The 19,421-nt window shown below is 38.4% G+C and overlaps 3 protein-coding genes across 3 annotated transcripts in view; 1 reads left to right on the top strand and 2 right to left on the bottom strand.

Moving 5' to 3' along the window:
• The window catches only part of LOC309476299 (uncharacterized protein), a 108,646-nt gene extending 106,482 nt beyond the window's left edge, over positions 1 to 2,164 (bottom strand). Inside the window, exon 1 of the mRNA XM_082139588.1 lies at positions 1,889 to 2,164. Within this exon, the coding sequence (XP_081995714.1) occupies positions 1,889 to 1,934 (46 nt within the window). The 5' untranslated portion in view covers positions 1,935 to 2,164. The remainder of the gene's footprint in view (positions 1 to 1,888) is intronic.
• The window catches only part of LOC309476139 (SLAM family member 5-like), a 234,798-nt gene that overhangs the window by 193,663 nt on the left and 21,714 nt on the right, over positions 1 to 19,421 (top strand). The window lies entirely within an intron of this gene.
• LOC309476003 (uncharacterized protein) overlaps positions 12,897 to 19,421 on the bottom strand; it is a 46,712-nt gene continuing 40,187 nt past the window's right edge. Inside the window, exon 9 of the transcript XR_014197901.1 lies at positions 12,897 to 13,025. The gene's annotated coding sequence lies outside the window, so the exon portion shown is untranslated. The remainder of the gene's footprint in view (positions 13,026 to 19,421) is intronic.

Raw genomic sequence — 19,421 nt, forward strand, 5'->3', positions numbered from 1 at the left:
AGTCCTTTATGTATAACCGAGCATAATTAGGGAGCCAAGCTGAGTTAAGGCTTGAGATTCTGGGCATGGAGAGATCCCAGAGGGACCCTACATTCCCCAGAGTCCTGAGCCCCTGTGACCGTCACTTTACCCCACCTCGCCACTTCCTGTCCAGCTTTGACCGTGCAAAACTCGGGACCCACGCCGAGTTGGGGCTCTGGACTCCGGGTATGGAGGGGTCACCCAGTGGGCCCCTATGCTGGGTTATTGAGCCCTAACTCGGCTTTCTTCCAGAGATATGGTCACTTCCTGTGGAACTTCGATCGGGCATAACTCGGGAGCCAAGCCGACCTAAGGCTGCATACTCCCGGTGTGTGGGGGGCCCACTAGGAGACACCCCGAAACCCCAGAGTCTGGAGCCCCAACTCGGCTTCCTTCCCGAGATACACCCGGTTAAACTTCCACCTTTGACCAGGCATAACTCGGGAGCCAAGCCGACTTAAGGCTCCAGACTCCTGGTGTGGGGGGCCCACTAAGAGACCCCCCGAAACCCCAGAGTCTGGAGCCCCAACTCGGCTTGGCTCCCAAGATACAACCGGTCAAACTTCCAGCTTGACTCCAGCTACAACTCCAGTCAAGCCGACTTATGCCTTGTTCATATTACAAGATTTTAGCCCGATTTTGGCACGATCCGTTTGACGTAGGGTGTCATGGGGATTCGCAAACGACAACGGGCGTCGGGACGCAAGATTCGATCGTTTCATCTCTATAGTGTGTCATAGTGGGCGACAACCTACGTCGCGTCTGCAATGCTTCATGACATCACGACAGAAAGACTAGCATGTTTAATTTTTTAACGGTCCTCCACGACGACGGCACGCGAGTGAGTGAGTGAGAGTGTGTGTTCGCGAGTGAGTGAGTGAGTGTGTGTGACTGTGTGTGTGCGTGAGAGTGAGTGTGTGAGTGAGAGAGCATGTGTGTGTGTGTGTGTGTGAGAGTGCGTGCGTGTATGTGAGTGAGTGTGTATGTGCGAGTGAGTGAGCGTGTGTGTGCGCGAGTGAGTGAGTGTGTGTGTGTGTGTGTGTGTGTGAGAGAGAGAGAGAAATTGAGTGCGTGTAGGCTATGTGAGTGAGCGTGTGTATGTGCGAGTGAATGAGTGTGTGAGACGGCTCGCGATGACTGGTCGGAAAACAACATGTAGTCTGACATGTTTCTTGTCCACGACATGACAAGATTTTTAGGTGTCAAAATCGTGTAATCTGACACAGTGACTATCGTAACAGACAAAAAAGTTGTGTAATCTGAACCAGGCATTAAGGCTCCAGACCACCGGCCACTAACACCTACTCATCCCACCCAGGGCTCTAATTAAACATTAGCAAAAGGATTTTTTTTATACTTCCCTGTCACTGAATAAATATATTGATGTTTTACTTTTTTTAAATCTTTTTTTTTTTTTTGATTTTGTGAATCAATGATGATGTGGGCTTATTTGGAACACATGCGGGCTTAAATGGTGCCAAAGTACCAATTTAGCCCATGCCAGACTTCTGAATTTATTCCTAAATTATCTTAATTTTATATTCTAAAATGTACATCAACTAATTAATAAAATTTCAAAAGAGAGATAAATATTACATTTTAACAAATTATTTTTCTTATAAACTGTCCATGTAAAAAACCTAAACTTCTATTTGGTGGGCTTAATGGGTACACTCACCCTATTACACAATAGCTACAACATATAAAACAGAAACGTCTTTCTCTGTCATACATTTCGATAATAATCCCACACACACACACAAAGCGGGAATAAGAAGATAAACAAACAAACAACAAGACAAATGAGGAATTCCGTATTTAACAAAAGTGAAACCAACATTTTTTAAGAACAAAACATAGACCTTACCTTCCACAAACACCAAGAACACAAAGAACAATGAAATATTTTTCATACTGCTCTAGATTTCAGTAAATTGTGGGGTTCAAAGATGATAAGTGGATTTTTTTTGTGTACTAAACTGCTGTTTTTGGGCGTGTGAGAGTCGCACACGATCGACAGAAAGAATCACTGACTGGAAAATAGACTGAAGATAAACGAAGAGACTTTATATCGACTGAGAATGTAGTGATGAATTTTCTTGCTTATAATATCTGTGCTGCTGAAAGAATTTAAGGGTCTTTATCTTCGATTATTGTTAAAGTAAAAAAGCGCTGAAAATCCCTGTCTTCTTCTTCTTCTTCTTGAATTTTTATTGGCGGTTGACAAACAACAAAATGGTGTATTTCCGCCACCAACTGGTATGGAGTGTGGATCAAGACGACTTCTTTTTTTTTTTTTTTTTTTATTCTCTCCCACAAATTAGATTCCTCAAGAAACTGAAGAATAAAAATATAACACTCATTTCTCGAGTTATTTTGCAGAATATACTTTGGTATAAATTGCATTTTTATTTTTTTTAAATTATGAATTAACAACCTTCTTTCATTCTCATATTTCTGACAATGCATTAAAACATGTTCTACTGTTTCCTCTTGCCCACAATAATCACATCTTCCCGTATCATGTTTACCCATTTTATAAAGTGTACTATTTAATCTTGTGTGTCCAAATCTCATACTTGATATTACTATTTCTTCTCTCCTGTTTTTCCCTGCAATTCTCATCTCTCCCACTTTCCTTTGAATTCTATAGAACCACCGACCTTTTTTCTCCTTATCCCACTGTTTTTGCCACCTTTCCTTTAGTCTCTTTTTGATAATACTCTTAACTTCATTCTTACTTAAATTAACAATTAAATTAATGTCATTGTTTTTAACTGCTTCTTTTGCTTCTTTATCTGCAATTTCATTTCCTTGGATACCAACATGTGCAGGCACCCACAAAAATACTACTGTAATCCCCATCATTTGAATTCTGTACATTGTTTGCATTATCTCCAATAAAATATCTGGTCTACTTTCTGAATGACTGTATTGTAAACTAGCCAATGACGAACATGAGTCTGAACAAATAACTGATTTCACAGGTCTTATTTCTTCTATCCACTGTATTGCTAATAATAATGCAACCATTTCCCCTGTATAAACAGATAGCTCATCACTGATCCTTTTCCTTATTGATAGATGAAACTCTGGGACAGTAAATGCTACTCCTATCTTGTTGTCTGAACTCTTTGATGCATCTGTGTATATCTGAACATAACTGTAGTACTCATTAATATATGTCTGTACATTATATGAATTACATTCCTTACCCTTGTTTCTCTGTTCTAACAATGTAAAATCAACTATAGCATCTGGAAGTACCCAAGGTTTTATTACTGGTAATGGAACAGTAGGACTAACATTTAATTGATTAATTTTAAGTTCTGTTGCTTTCTGTATCACAGTCCATCCAAAACTTTTAGTTTTCCTCCTCTCTTTTTCCCAACATGGTTTTAACGTGTCTAGTGTTGGATGTTCTCGACTATGACCTTGTAAATTAACCCAGTAATTCAATGATAGCTGTACCCTTCTCATTTCCAAAGACATTTCCCCCATTTCCACCTGTAGTGCTGTAATTGGAGTAGTTTTTATAGCTCCTGTACATAGTCTAAATACCTGATTCTGTATATTATCTAACTTTTTAAGAGACGTTTCTGCAGCTGATCCATACACCACACACCCATAATCTAACACAGATCTAATCAATCCATTATACATTGCCTTTAATGCCATCCTATCTGCCCCCCACTCACTACCAACTAAACATCTCATTGTATTTATTATTTTCTTACATTTATTTATTATATTCTGAATATGCACCGCCCACGTAACTCTTTCATCAAACCATATTCCCAAAAACTTAAAATATTTTACTCTTTCCAGTTCTTGATTATATAACTTTAGTTTCACCTCACTTCCAATTCTCTTCCTTGTAAACAACATTATTTTTGTTTTATCAACTGAAAATTTAAAACCCCACTTATATGACCAATCTTCAACTATTGTAATAGCCTCCTGTAATTTTTTCATAATAAAATCAATATTCCTTCCCCTTTTCCAGATTGCCCCATCATCAGCGAAGAGTGAGAGGCCCAGCCCATTATCCAAATCTTCAAACACATCATTTATCATAATGGAAAATAATAAAGGACTTATTATACTTCCTTGTGGAGTACCATTTTCAATTGTAAACTTTTCTGAATAACTGTTTCCTATTCTCACTTTTAATGTTCTGTCTGATAAAAAATCCTTGATCCATCTATACATTTGACCTTTGATACCTAAGTTATATAGTTTAATTAACAACCCTTCTCTCCACATCATGTCGTATGCTTTCTCTATGTCAAAAAAGACAGCCACTACACTTTCTCTATTTATTTGTGCTTTTCTTATCAGAATCAGAATCAGAATCAGAAAGAGCTTTATTGCCAAGTATGCTTGCGCATACGAGGAATTTGTCTTGGTGACAGTAGCTTCCAGTACACATACAATATAAAGTGACAAGACAAGTGACAAGTAACATAAGTATAAATAAAAAATAGAAAAAAATAAAAATAAAATAGAAATAAAAGATTATAAATTATAAATATATATAAAGTTATAAGGTGCTATAATGAAATGTCTGAGGGAAGTATTGCACATGTTTGTTCCACAGTAGGGGAACATTTAAGTGTTCATGAGGTAGATGGCCTGGGGAAAGAAACTTTTCCTGTGTCTGGTTGTTTTTGTGCTCGGTGCTCTGTAGCGTCGACCAGACGGTAACAGTTCAAACAGAAAGTGTGCTGGGTGTGACGGGTCCAGAGTGATTTTGCGAGCCCTTTTACTCACTCTGGATGAGTGCAGTACTTTGAGTGTGGGAAGGTTAGTGCCAGTGATTCGCTCAGCAGTCCGAACTATCCGCTGTAGTCTACGGAGGTCGGTTTTGGTAGCAGAGCCGAACCAGACGGTGATGGAAGTGCAGAGGATGGACTGGATGACAGCTGAGTAGAACTGTACGAGCAGCTCCTGTGGCAGGTTGAATTTCCTCAGCTGACGCAGGAAGTACAGTCTCTGTTGGGCTTTCTTCACAATAGAGTCTATGTGAGTGTCCCACTTCAGATCCTGAGAGATGGTGGTGCCCAGGAACCTGAATGACTCTACTGCAGTCACAGTGCTGTCCATGATGGTGAGTGAAGGGAGTGCAGGGGGGTTTCTCCTGAAGTCCACGATCATCTCCACTGTTATCTCATGTTCTAAACACACAGCCGGATCCATTGTATTTCTCCCTCTCCTAAAACCACTCTGATATTTGGATAAGAATTTATTAATTTCTACATGATACATTAACCTTTCATTCACCATTTTTTCCATTATTTTGCCAATATTAGATGTCAACGCAATAGGTCTATAATTTCCTGGATTTGTAATATCCTTCCCCGGTTTACGTATTGGTACTATCACCGCCTCCTTCCACCTTTGTGGTAATTTTCCTTCTTCCCATGATTTATTGTACATACTTAATAAAATATCCTTAGACACTTCACTAAGATGTCTTAGCATTAAATAACAAATCTGATCTATACCTGGAGCTGAATTTTTGGTTTTGGCTCGATTCAACTCTGCCTTTGTACTCCTCCTAGAGAATTCATCCAATCCCCACCAAACTCGGTGTGCATGAAGTCAAGACATTGAGGATTCTAAATTGCGGACGGATTTTTGATATCTCGAACGGTTTGGCCGTGGCGAGGAAACGAATTTATGGCGAGAAAAGAGAAACACGAAGTGGAATAACTTCTGCATACATTGACTGATCTTGATGAAACTTCAGCAGTGTGTTCGTGGTAAGAGGCCGATCAGATGGATGTAACTATTGTGAGTTAAAGTTATAGCGCCACCAACTGGCAGCAGGAAGTGTGTCACTTTCAACATGCTTTTGACAAAAGTGGGCGGGTTAGTTTTAACTACAGTAAAAAAAAAATAGTTTGTATATTGTACTCATCAAGCCGGACAACTTTCTAATTTACATTCATTAGCTCCGGCCATCAGGAAGTCAGATATTTTGGTCTGAATGTGAATTTTTTTTTGCAAAATCAGCCTCTGAATTTTTAGCCACTCCTCTTAAACTATTTATTTTATTCCCACCAAACTTTTTCAACATGATACAAATATATTAATGATGCTAAATTGTAAACGGATATTGAATATCTCAAACGGTTTTGCTATGGCGAGGGATTAAATTAATGTCAAAAAGGAAGCAGGAAACATCTCATAACTTCTAAAAATGTAATTATACACCATTTATTTTTATATAAAATTATACAAATATTAGAACTAAACCCATTTTATTCTGTTTTTGCTATTCAAGGAGTATGAAAAAGTTAAAAACAGGCTATTTAGTGCTATTTGGTTCAACAAAAAAGCAAACATAGGGCTATACTGCCCTCTTGTGTCCAAAAGGAAATCAAAATAGTATATAAAACGTTTTACTAGGTAGGCCTATTGTATTTAAATATAAATGTATTAGGTATGACTGTGAGGATATTTTCCCATCGGTTAATCGACGTGTGACATGAGCGGGTGCTTTTAAATCGCTAATATAAAAGTGAAAGTAAAAAACGGACGTCCGCACTGACATTGATAATGGTGCACGTTGGAAAGAATGATACTTTTAAACACTAAACCGCCATTAGGTGTCGCCAGGCGACCATCTTAATGAGCGAGTCATTGATTCATTCGTTCAAACGATTCGTTCGAATGACTGAGTCATTCATGATTGAGACAGATGTTTATGGATTGACCATTGAATCTTTGAGTCAACCGATTCGTTTCAAAATGCTGAATCATTCAGTAATGAGAAAACAAGTTGCTGTGAGATGCGCGATGGTTCTGCTGTGATCTTTGTTTAACTATTTTTGCTGCTGAAACAGAACAAAAACAGTCAATATTGCATCTAAACTGTAAGTGACTTAATTGTAACTGTTTATTAACCTGTTGTATGAAATCAATGTCACAGTTTCAATCGTGATTGTATTCAGGAAACAGCCTTCTCGTCAAGTGAGGTTGCTTAACTGTTATAAAATATATCAAAACTCCATATTTATCATTTTTATAGTCAGTAAGTTGTTAACTGAGTTTGTTTTTTGTGTGCTGATCTCATTTGTTTACATTTCTCCTGGAGAAGCTGCATGAGCGTCAGCAGCGCAAGCTTGTTACCATTGATCAACTGATTACTGGTAATCCATTTATTAACAACTGTTGATTGCAACTTAAAATGAATGTAATAAAATTAGAATAATCTCTCGTTTTAGTGATTCCCAAGTTATTTTTTTGTCATTGACGTTCTAATCAGGCTACTCTGGTCGGGCAAGTAAAATTCTCTTTCAGGTTGGCCTATTGTATTTATATATAAATATATTAGGGATGTGACTGTGGGAAAATTTTCCCACCGGTTAATCGATGTGTGACACCGCTGGGGGCTTTTGAATCGGTAACTTAAAAACGAAAGTAAAATATGTTCGTCCGCACGGACATTGATAATGGTGCAGAGCGAGCGCATTGCAATCTTGATATCGCAGTCTGTTCATTATAGCCTTTATAAAATATAATAATAAAATAGTCAACCTAACATATAAAAATTACACTGCTCTGAATAGTATGAATTGTACTGACTATTTAAACACAGTAATCATGGCTAAACTGTGATGTTTCCAAGCACATATTTGCGCATGTGAAGAGGATAATTTTTCCCTTCAATAGTGGAACGTGAGTGAAGTACAAAGCCTATAATAAACAAATGTTTAGCATCCAAAAAATGTAATATATATATATATATATATATATATATATATATATATATATACATATATATATATATATATATATATATATATATATATTATATATATATATATATATATATATATAAACACACTTAAAAAAAAAAAATATATATATATATATATATATTGTTTTTTTTTTGTTTTTTTTATATATATATATATATATATATATATATATATATATATAAATATAGCTGCGAGCAGCGATGGAGGGCCCAAGCCGGTGACACCGCCACCCCGCACCAGGGTGGCGGTGCCACCGGCTTGGGCCCGCAATCGCTGCTCGCAGCTATATTTATTATTATTATTCCTATTTTTCTGTCAACCTTTCGGGCACTTTTGAGACCCTTAACGTGCTCGAAAACTCTTGAAACTTTGCTCACGGGTCAGAACCCGCGGCCATCAGGGCCGGGCTGAAGCTGGTACCCGGGCGTGGCAGGGGGGCTCAACAGCGCCCCCTTGAACGGGGTCCGAAAACTTGGTCCATAAATCAGACACGCTTGCATGTAATAATATGAAACTCGGTACATATATAGATCTCATCGGGCCGAACAACTTTCCTACTTTTACTTTTTATGCCAGCCCAACAGGAAGTCAGCTATTATGGGTTGTTTGGAAACGCATGCTCAGGAATTTGATGTACTCCTCCTAGAGAATTGATCCAATTGCCTCCAAACTCGGTGTGCATGAAGTCAAGACATTGAGGATGAAAAATTGCCAGGGGATTTTTGATATCTCGAACGGTTTGGCTGTGGCGAGGAAACAAATTTATGGCGAATAAAGGGTCACAGGAAGTGTATTATAACTTCAGCATACATTAACTGATCTTGATGAAACTTCCACAGTGTGTTCGTTGTAAGAGGCCGATCACATGGATGTGACTATTGTGAGTCAAAGTTATAGCGCCACCAACTGGCAGCAGGAAGTGTGTCCCTTTCAAAATGCTTTGAAATCACCCTCTTATTTTTACCCGATTTGCTTCAAACTTTATGTGTATAATGTAAACACACGGCAGATGTAGACCTGTGAAAGGATTTTTTATATCTTTAATACTGTTGCCATGGCAACGCTTCAAACTTTAATATTCTTTTTTGATGCTTTTGAGACTCTTAACATACTTGAAATTGGATGAAACTCGACAGACACATCACATTTATTAGCCCGTAGACATGTGCAAAGTTTCAGAAACGGGCGTGGTGAGGGGCTCAGTAGCGCCACCTTTAGTCATAAGTGGGGGGGTTAGTTTTATCAACAGAAACAAAACTTGGTATGTGTATTGTTCTCATCAAGACGGACAACTTTCTAATTTACATTAACGATCTCCGACCAACAGGAAGAGAGATATTTTGGTTTGAATGTGGATTTTCTGAAGAATTTTCTCTCCCTCTCTCTGTGTCTCTGTGTGTGTGAGGGGAGGGGGGATTTGACTATTGCTTTTATATTGTTAATCAAGGTTTCAGGGGCTTTTGGGGTCCTTAACGTGCTCAAAAACTCTTGAAACTTTACATACAAGTCGGAACCCCCTGCCATCAGGGACGGGTTGAAGTTGGTACCCGGGCGTGGCAGGGGGGCTCAACAGCGCCCCCTTGAACGGGGTCCCAAAACTTGGTCCATAGATCAAACACGCTTGCATGAATTAATTTGAAACTCGGTACACATATAGATATCATCGGGCCGAACAACTTTCCCCCGGTCAAGTTTTACGCCAGCCCAACAGGAAGTCGGCTATTATGGGTTGTTTGGAAAACGCTTGCTGTGGAATGCGAAGTACTCCTCCTAGAGAATTCATCCAATCCCCACCAAACTCGGTGTGCATGAAGTCAAAACATTGAGGATTCTAAATTGCGGACGGATTTTTGATATCTCGAACGGTTTGGCCGTGGCGAGGAAACGAATTTATGGCGAGAAAAGAGAAAAACGAAGTGTTATAACTTCTGCATACATTAACTGATCTTGATGAAACTTCAGCAGTGTGTTAGTGGTAAGAGGCCGATCAGATGGATGTAACTATTGTGAGTCAAAGTTATAGCGCCACCAACTGGCAGCAGGAAGTGTGTCACTTTCAACATGCTTTTGACAAAAGTGGGCGGGTTAGTTTTAACTACAGTAAAAAAAAAAATAGTTTGTATATTGTACTCATCAAGTCGGACAACTTTCTAATTTACATTCATTAGCCGCAACCAACAGAAAGTCAGATATTTTGGTCTGAATATGGATTTTTTTGCTAAATCAGCCTCTGAGTTTTTAGTTACTCCTCCTAAAAGGTTTATTTTATTTCTACCAAACTTTTTCAACGTGATAAAAATATATTGATGATGCTAAATTGTAAACGGATATTGAATATCTCAAACGGTTTTGCTATGGCGAGGGATTCAATTAATGTCAAAAAGGAAGCAGGAAACATCTCATAACTTCTAAAAATGTAATTATACACCATTTATTTTTATATACAATTATACAAATATTAGAACTAAACCCATTTTATTCTGTTTTTGCAATTCAAGGAGTATGAAAAAGTTAAAAACAGGCTATTTAGTGCTATTTGGTTCAACAAAAAAAGCAAACATAGGGCTATACTGCCCTCTTGTGTCCAAAAGGATATCAAAATAGTATATAAAACCTTTTACTAGGTAGGCCTATTGTATTTAAATATAAATGTATTAGGTATATGACTGTGAGGATATTTTCCCATCGGTTAATCGACGTGTGACACGAGCGGGTGCTTTTAAATCGCTAATATAAAAGTGAAAGTAAAAAACGGACGTCCGCACGGACATTGATAATGGTGCACGTTGGAAAGAATGATACTTTTAAACACTAAACCGCCATTAGGTGTCGCCAGGCGACCATCTTAATGAGCGAGTCATTGATTCATTCGTTCAAACGATTCGTTCTGAATGACTGAGTCATTCATGATTGAGACAGATGTTTATGGATTGACCATTGAATCTTTGAGTCAACCGATTCGTTTCAAAATGCTGAATCATTCAGTAATGAGAAAACAAGTTGCTGTGAGATGCGCGATGGTTCTGCTGTGATCTTTGTTTAACTATTTTTGCTGCTGAAACAGAACAAAAACAGTCAATATTGCATCTAAAATGTAAGTGACTTAATTGTAACTGTTTATTAACCTGTTGTATGAAATCAATGTCACAGTTTCAATCGTGATTGTATTCAGGAAATAGTAGCCTACTCGTCAAGTGAGGTTGCTTAACTCTATGTTATAAAATATATAAAAACTCCATATTTGTAATTTTTATAGTCAGTATGTTGTTAACTGGGTTGCTTTTTTGTGTGCTGCGCTCATTTGTTTACAATTCTCCTGGAGAAGCTGCATGAGCCTCAGCAGGGCAACCTTGTTACCATTGATCAGTAATACATTTATTATTAACTGCTGATTGCAACTTAAAAATGAATGTAATGAAATTAGAATAATCTCTCGTTTTAGTGATTCCCAAGTTATTATTTTTTTTGTTATTGACATTCTAATCAGGCTATACTCTGGTCGGGCAAGTAAAATTCTCTTTCAGGTAGGCCTATTGTATTTATATATAAATATATTAGGGATGTGACTGTGATACAATTTTCCCACCGGTTAATCGACGTGTGACACCGCTGAGGGCTTTTAAATCGCTAACTTAAAAGCGAAAGTAAAATACAGACGTCCGCACAGACATTGATAATGGTGCGGAGTAGAGCGAGCATTTTCAATGTATTCCTATGGAAGTAGGAATAAACTAATACATTTTATTTATGTTTTTATGTGTCCACTGTTCAACCGCAACAGCGTCACACACACACACACACACACATTCCAGAATTGCAATCTTGACATCGCAGCCTGTTCATTATAGCCCTAATACAATATAATAATAAAAATAGTCAACATAAGATATTCGAATTACACTGCTCTGTTTAAATAGTCAGTAGTACAATTTGTACCATTCACAGTAAGCAGAGCTCCGCTGTGATGTTTCCAAGCACATTTTTGCGCGTGTGAAGAGGATGATTTTTTCCATCGATATTGGAACACGAGTGAAGTACAAAGCCTATAATAAAGAATAGTTTAGCATCCAAATACATTGCAAATATTGAAACATTTTGATTCTACGTAGAGGGTTACGTGAGACCAACACGGCTTACTTTCGTTTTTATTTTTACATTAAATTTAAAGGATTTGTTGTGGAATATTTTGAGTGTATCATAAAATCAGAATAAGGTAAGACAAGTAATATTTTCTGTCTTATATATATATATATATATGCTGAAACTCAGGCATGGAATGTCCAATCTGCCCCAAACTTCACACGTTTGATAAGCGTTCTGTCCTGAACACATGACCATGCTCATATTCAGTTACAGTCATAGCGCCACCTGCTGGCAACAGGAAGTGACATGTTTAACACTGTTGTGAACTCCTGATAACATAAAAAAGTGCCAGCAAGTGCTAAGCATGCTAACAACATACTAGACACATGCTAAAACATGCTAGCAAACACTTAGCTAAGTTTTAAAGCATGCTATTGCTGCAATTAAATAGAAATTTGCTGTAACACAGGCATGGAATGTCCAATCTGCCCCAAACTTAATATGTAACATGCAAGAAACATGCTAGCAACACATAGCTAAGTTCTAAAGCATGTTAGAAATGCTAAAGGAAGTTGTTGTAACTCAAACATACAATATCCAATCTGCCCCAAACTTCACATACTTCATAAAAGTCCTGCACTGAACACATCTACAAAGCAATATTCAGATATATAACCCCACCTACTGCCAACAGAAACTGAACTGGTTAACACAGTAATGCAGTACTAACCACATACCTATTGTGTACTAAGCATGCTAAAAACATACTAAACATGCTAGCAACTACTATATACTGTATACCTCCTTAAATGCACATTGCCCAACCATGCTCTGTCTTCCTAAAGCCAACGAGTGACGATGGCACGGGTGCGAGGGCCCTTTCATCGCTGCTTGCAGCTTTAATTTATTTTAGGATTCACCACTGTGGAGTATAGTTCAACTGTATTAATAAATGTCAATTTTTTACTTATTTCATTTGTTAACTCTCACTCGTTCCTATACTCACTTATTACATGGCATTAGTGGTTTTAATGAATAGGAGTTGGTATGCATATAATTAAGGGGCGTGCAAAGATGGGTGGTGTTTATGATCATATAGTAGGCCGGTCTGGGCAAAAATGCCCGGGCCGATTTTTTTGTCCCAGTCCAGCCCTGATTGAGACTCCCTTAACTTTTGTGTACTGTTGAGGACTGACATGACTGGTACTGACTGCTTCATCTGACAAAACATCAAACACCTCCAACACCATCTTGCTCCTCCAACAACTGTCTAAAGAATGAGAAATATGTAACCAATTGAAATTATACTTAATGTGTAGATGAAATCGTAACATCAAATTAAAGATGTTTAGTCAACACAACGGAGATATGCAGATGATATTTAAAAGACCATTTATTTAGTCTAACACCATCTTAAATACAATACTGTAATCAAACAACACACACACACACACACACACACACACACACACACACACACACACACACACACACACACACACACACACACACACACACACACACACACACACACACACACACACACACACACACACAGAGATATCAAAGACACAAATTCATCTAAGCAAATGCCTGCCTATCTCTGCCGATTTCGGAGTCTCCAAATGAATCCATTCTGCAACTTTTAAATACATAATAAAATGTTTAAAAACAAAATTATAGGCTTAAGTGCAGGATCCGAAAGTTGGTCGTTTTGTCGCTATGGTTACACACACACACACACACACACACACACACACACACACACACACACACACACACACACACACACACACACACACACACACACACACACACACACACACACACACCCATGGCGGTGCGCTCAAAGTCATCTGTCATTTGTGCAGTTACCTAAAATCTCCTGAATGAAGTTAAAACCCATCATGTCACTGATATGTGTTTTTTAAATCAAGTGATCAAAGTGCTCGTTGCTCGTTGCCGCGGATAAAGTGTTTTCTCGTGTGGCTCGATCGCGCACACGCCGCACTGTCTTCACTCGGACGCGCACTTCAATACGTTCTGTTGCGGATAATAATGTTGCATTATTGAACGTTGTGTCGTCGTGGATATTGTAGTATTGTATTGCTAAATCCCCCGACCACTATGTCGGTCTGAGACAGCGAGACCTAGACAAGACCTAGACAAGACCAAGAGGTCCGAGACCAAGACAAGACCAAGACCAAAGAACGTCAAGGCTGTGACAAGACCGAGACCACGTAAAAGTGGTCTCGAGACATACATCACTAGGCAGAGGCGCAAAGTAACTATGTAGGCCTATTGAGTTATGTAATTACTTACTGTACAATTTTTTGTAACTTGTAGTAACTCTACATGTAGGCTAATCAAGCATCCCGGTTAAGATCCCACATAACACCCTTATAGATCCGTTTTAAAGCCCATCTGGGCATCCACGGCTGGATCCTGGGTGCAAACCCACTTTAAACCCCTTTGGGCAGGTGGGGCCCCAATGGGTCTGGCATGAATTGCCCAGTTAGGACCCACATAAGACTCTTACAGAGCCCATTTAAAGCCCATCTGGGTAGCCATGGTTGGATCCCGGGTGCAAGCCCACTTTAGACCCATTTGGGCAGGTGGGGCCCAAATGGATCTGACATGAATTGCCCAATTAAGACCCATGCAGTACCCTTACAGGTCCCACTTTTAGTACGTCTGGGCTTCCACGGCTTGCCCCAATGTGGATCCCGGGTGCAAGCCCATAATGGGGCCCACATTTGCCGCCCATGAAGCCCTCATCTGGGCCCCACATGTCATTGCTGGCTGGGCATAGACACCCTGCACCTGATTGAGAAGCAACTCATCTATTTAACCAAGTTTGATGAATTATACTTTTTTTTTTTTTACACCATTACAAAAATTCTTTGCACTAACAATATATTAGTAGATTTCATTAAACATAAAATTAAACCCAATACCGGTATACACTATTGATTTCTGGACATCGTAATGTTATTTTATCCAAAGATTGTTATTGTACATGGATGCTGGATTGTTATTAGAGTTCTATTTCATTCACAACAGGTTTGTTGATTTAAATAAAGCTGGAAAGAAGTTCTCCGGAAGTTGCTCTAAAAGCCTTGATGTTGATCAGTCTATAAATGGAGAAATTTCAGCACTGCTGCTCTTATGGCAAATGGTAAATGCTCACTGTTAAGAACAATCTTCAGCTAAAGAGTCAGTGAAAGGCTAAACATTTTGCCCGTATTTGCCAAATATTACTGAGCTGAAACAAAGTTTTTGAAAGAAAAATGGTGCAACATTCCTTCTGACCACTGTGTTGCAAATACAGGAAACATTTGGTGGAAGTTACTGCGGCCAGAGCAGGAACAAACATTTACTAAATCATGCTCTGAAAATATATCTCTTTTATGTGTTTGTCTATTGTGTGCTTGCTATTTCTCAGTGAAATACAGTACAATACCTCTTTAGCATTTTAAAGACATATACTACTTTTTGCATCCTTGTTTTTAGTATTTGAGCTGTTTGTAACTATTAAACTGTCAGTTGCTCTTCATTTGCATAAAGTTAAACATATCTCAACATTATCACATTGCTGGGCACGCCTACATCCTGTTGCGAACGGTCACTGCTCATGTGGTCCGAAATCAACAGCACGTTGCTTTGTCGCTGCGTGTCGATTGGTGGTGTGAACAGGGCTGATAAGCATAATCCCTGTGTCCCATTTCAGGCCTGAATCCTCAGAAGGCCGTGAAGGTCAGACTGAGCATTGTTAAATGGGATGGTCTAGTCTACATAGGACTGTTCTTGTCATCCAGCAACTGTGACAAGTCTTGATTTTGTTTTTGGGGTCAACTAGTTTATGCTTTCCTGCTTGACTGTTCAATTAAGAATATTTTATATATTTTATATACAATTTAGTATATACAAATATATTTTTCACATATTTTACATTATTACAGCTCCTTTCTCCCCTTCCGGTGTTGATGAAGCCCCTCCTTCCGGAATATGAAATGTGTTGTGATTGGCCCAGTGTGTTGTGATTGGCACCGTTTAGCATGTGTTCATGAAAAGTCCCGCCTCTCCATAACTGCAAGTTCTGCTCTAGTATAAATATTATGGAAGGCGGAAATTTCAAACTAATTCGAGCCCGATTCAGACCCTGACAATATTATTCTTAACAAACAAGAGGATCGTGCAGAATTGATTTCATGTAGGGACTTTGCAAGCACGTTTTTTTTACAGGACGTTTCAGAGTGGTATGTTTTTATTTTATACATTTTAGATACAATGTTATACAACATTTTATCATTATATTTGTCAGAAAACTATGGTAATAATACAAACAGTAATTAATCACAAAATCATGGTTCATTTTCCTAAAGTGCGATAAACAGCCTTGATAACTTATAAAAGCCATATTAAACAACACTATTGGCTAGCAGGAGAGCATAGCAACAACATAGAACTGTTGATAGAAAATGCTACTACAAATAAGACTCACAAGTTGTGATCCACAAAAATAAACAAATTGTTTTGACAAAGTCGAAACTGCTCCATTTCTGGAGAAGCTTTTGTGTGTAGCCTTCATTGTACTCTCTTAGGTTCTGTATGCTGTTCTCCGTAAAATGTGCAGTGCACAGATAAACGTTGGGTTTATAATGTTCAGGAAAAGTGTTTAAAATACATTTTAACCATTATTAGTTCATCAGCCTTTTGTGGAAAAAACAGTGTCTCTATGACATAGCAGCAGCTCAACCAGGCCTCTTCCACTTTTCTGCGTATTCCGTGCATATATTATTTAAAGGGACATTATGACTTCATAAGATCAGGAAAAATCACATAGTCCAAACGAGCCATTCTTTGTAGTTCTTGGAAAGTGGATTATGTTTTAACAAAGAGTGCAGTGTTGGGGAAAGTTACTTTGTAATGCATTACAATAGTAATGCATTACAATATTGCGTTACTCCCTTAAAAAGAAACTTATTGCGTCACTTAGTTACTTTTTTAGAAAAGTAATGCTTTACGTTACTTTTGCGTAACTTTTTTTTTGCCTGGGCTGGGCTTGTTTTTTTTTTTAAATATATAACAAAAAAAGTTATATTTTTGGGCAAATGTAAAGACCCTTTCACACCAAAAGAAAATTTATAAGAAGCCTCAGACTGAAGAAAATGCAAATTCACGCATGTACAGTAGAGAGCGCCACTCAAACAAACCTTTCAGCTGTGCTGTTATTCTGGATAACAGAAGAATAGGATGCAGGAGAAAATATTTTAACACATATGGCGCTTTTCCACTGCATGGTACGGTACGGCTCGGTTCGGTACGGCACGCTTTGGCGCTTTTCCACTGCATGGTACGGTACGGCTCAGTTCAGTACGGCTCTCTTATGACGCATTTCCACTGCATGGTACGGTACGGTACGGCTCGCTTCGGCTCGCTTTAAATGGTACCACCTCTGTTGAGGTTCCAAGCGTACCGTACCGATACTAAAATGTGACGTGAAAACACTGCAGATCACTGATTGGTCAGACAGAATCATCACTACCAGCGTCATTGTATTTACGACACGAGACACTAAACCCGCTAGATTTAAATAGCCAGTAGACAAGAGCCAACACTGTAGCGCCTGTTTTAAAAGTATTTGCTTAAAAAAAAAACTGTATAAACGTAAAAAAAAAAAAAAAAATGGCTGAATTGTGGTCAGTGGACGAGGTGCAGACGTTCCTCTCGTTGGTTGCCGAGGAGCGGATGGGGAAACACAGAATAAAAAATTCGCATTTAATATGATGTCATGGCAGTAGAGACGGCAACTATAACGATCAGTCCCACCCACTTTGAAGCGGTACTAACTGCAGTGGAAAAGCAACCGAGCTAAAGCGAACCGAACCGTGCCGTACCGAGCCGAGTCGTACCACGCAGTGGAAAAGCGAAGCGAGCCGAACCGTTCCGCGCCGAGTCGAACCGTATCGAGCCGTACCATGCAGTGGAAAAGCGCCATTACTTTACCAATAAAAACAGAAAATCTATAGTTATTTTTGAAAGGAATTATGCATTTTTTAAATTGACATTAGACAGAGCTGTTGTGAGCTCCAAGGTTGTTAATCGAATGTATTTGCTTCTTTTTTTTCCTTTTTTTTATCTGTTTTTGTTAATTGAACTTTTTTTTTTTTTTTTTTGCATTTACTTGCGAAATTCTTGGTCAAAAACTACACTACCCATGATGCTGTACAGAAAATGCCACCAATCAGAGTTGCAGCGATCAAAGAGAGATCTTTAGGTCCACCCACTTCCATGAAGCACTGCAAATTACATAATTGATCTATATCACTGATCTGATCTATATGGAGAACTGGATTGCTCATGACGTCATAAACGGTGAAGCCGCCGCACCACCATATTGGTATTCCCTATAGCTCACGCTTTCTATTGAATTAATTGGAATTTCTATGATTTTACTGAAAAAACATTGCCTAACGAGACACTGTTTTAATATCTGAAGTCTCCCAATTTAGCAGATTCCTGATCCAGTTAGCTTTTAATTCATTAAACTTTTTCCACCATGTAGCATATTGTAAACCTTTACACAATGTGTTCAGTTAAGTCATGAAAACATTGGTGTTAAGGCATTTATTTAGGCCTATTTGTTGTTGTGACTGCAGATCAGATTAAATTCTATCACTGGCAATGAGCTTCCCATTCAAAGTTCCCGGCTTGAAATTGCCTTGCAATATGTTTTGTTTGGAAACAGACAAATTAATACAGTCTCATTAATGCGATGACACACAGCTCAACAAAAACATGACAGACTGTGGTTTAGGAGAAAAAAACTCAGCAGAACTGAAGTACAACCCCCAACAGACACAGACTGACACAGACTGAAGCAGTTTTCACACCAGTGATTATAGACCTCTCTACACAACTTTTAAACATTTCCTCTTTTCTGAACTGATGAAGAAAATGTTTTGCTCGTTTGTTTTTTGCTGTTTGTGCTTTTGTCGTCTGGTTGGTAAGTTCAAAAAATTTTTTATAGATTAAATTGTACCAGAATCATGAATCACAGATATTGCTTTGTTTGATATCAATGCATTAGTTTTCAATTGGCATCTTAAATGATGAAATCGGAAGTCTTAGTGTTCTAAACATCCGTCTGCTGTTTCCATATAAATAAAGCTAATGTCACATCACAATTTCAAAACAGAGAGGGCATAAATCTCATTTTAAAAAGTCAAAAATTACTTTTCTACTTTCCAAAAGCTGAATGTACATACAGTAGGCAGATAATGCAGGATAACTGTCTTTATTGATTTTATATCAGTTTGATCAGAGGGTTGTTCCATAAAAGACGCTTAGAAAAGCGGGGATTAAACTCGAAACTTGAATGAGCCTAACAAATAAGTTGGGGCTAAAGTGGTTCCATAAAAGGTCATTGAAGTTCACGCAATCTCACTAATTTCATCCAGGTTTACCTAGTCTAGCAGGGACGGACTGGGGCTAAAAAACAGCCCTGGACTTTCTCCCAAATAGGCCCATCATCCGGCCATTCGT

Source organism: Leuciscus leuciscus (assembly GCF_965113295.1).
Source record: "Leuciscus leuciscus genome assembly, chromosome: 15".
Classification (NCBI taxonomy): Eukaryota; Metazoa; Chordata; class Actinopteri; order Cypriniformes; family Leuciscidae; genus Leuciscus; species Leuciscus leuciscus.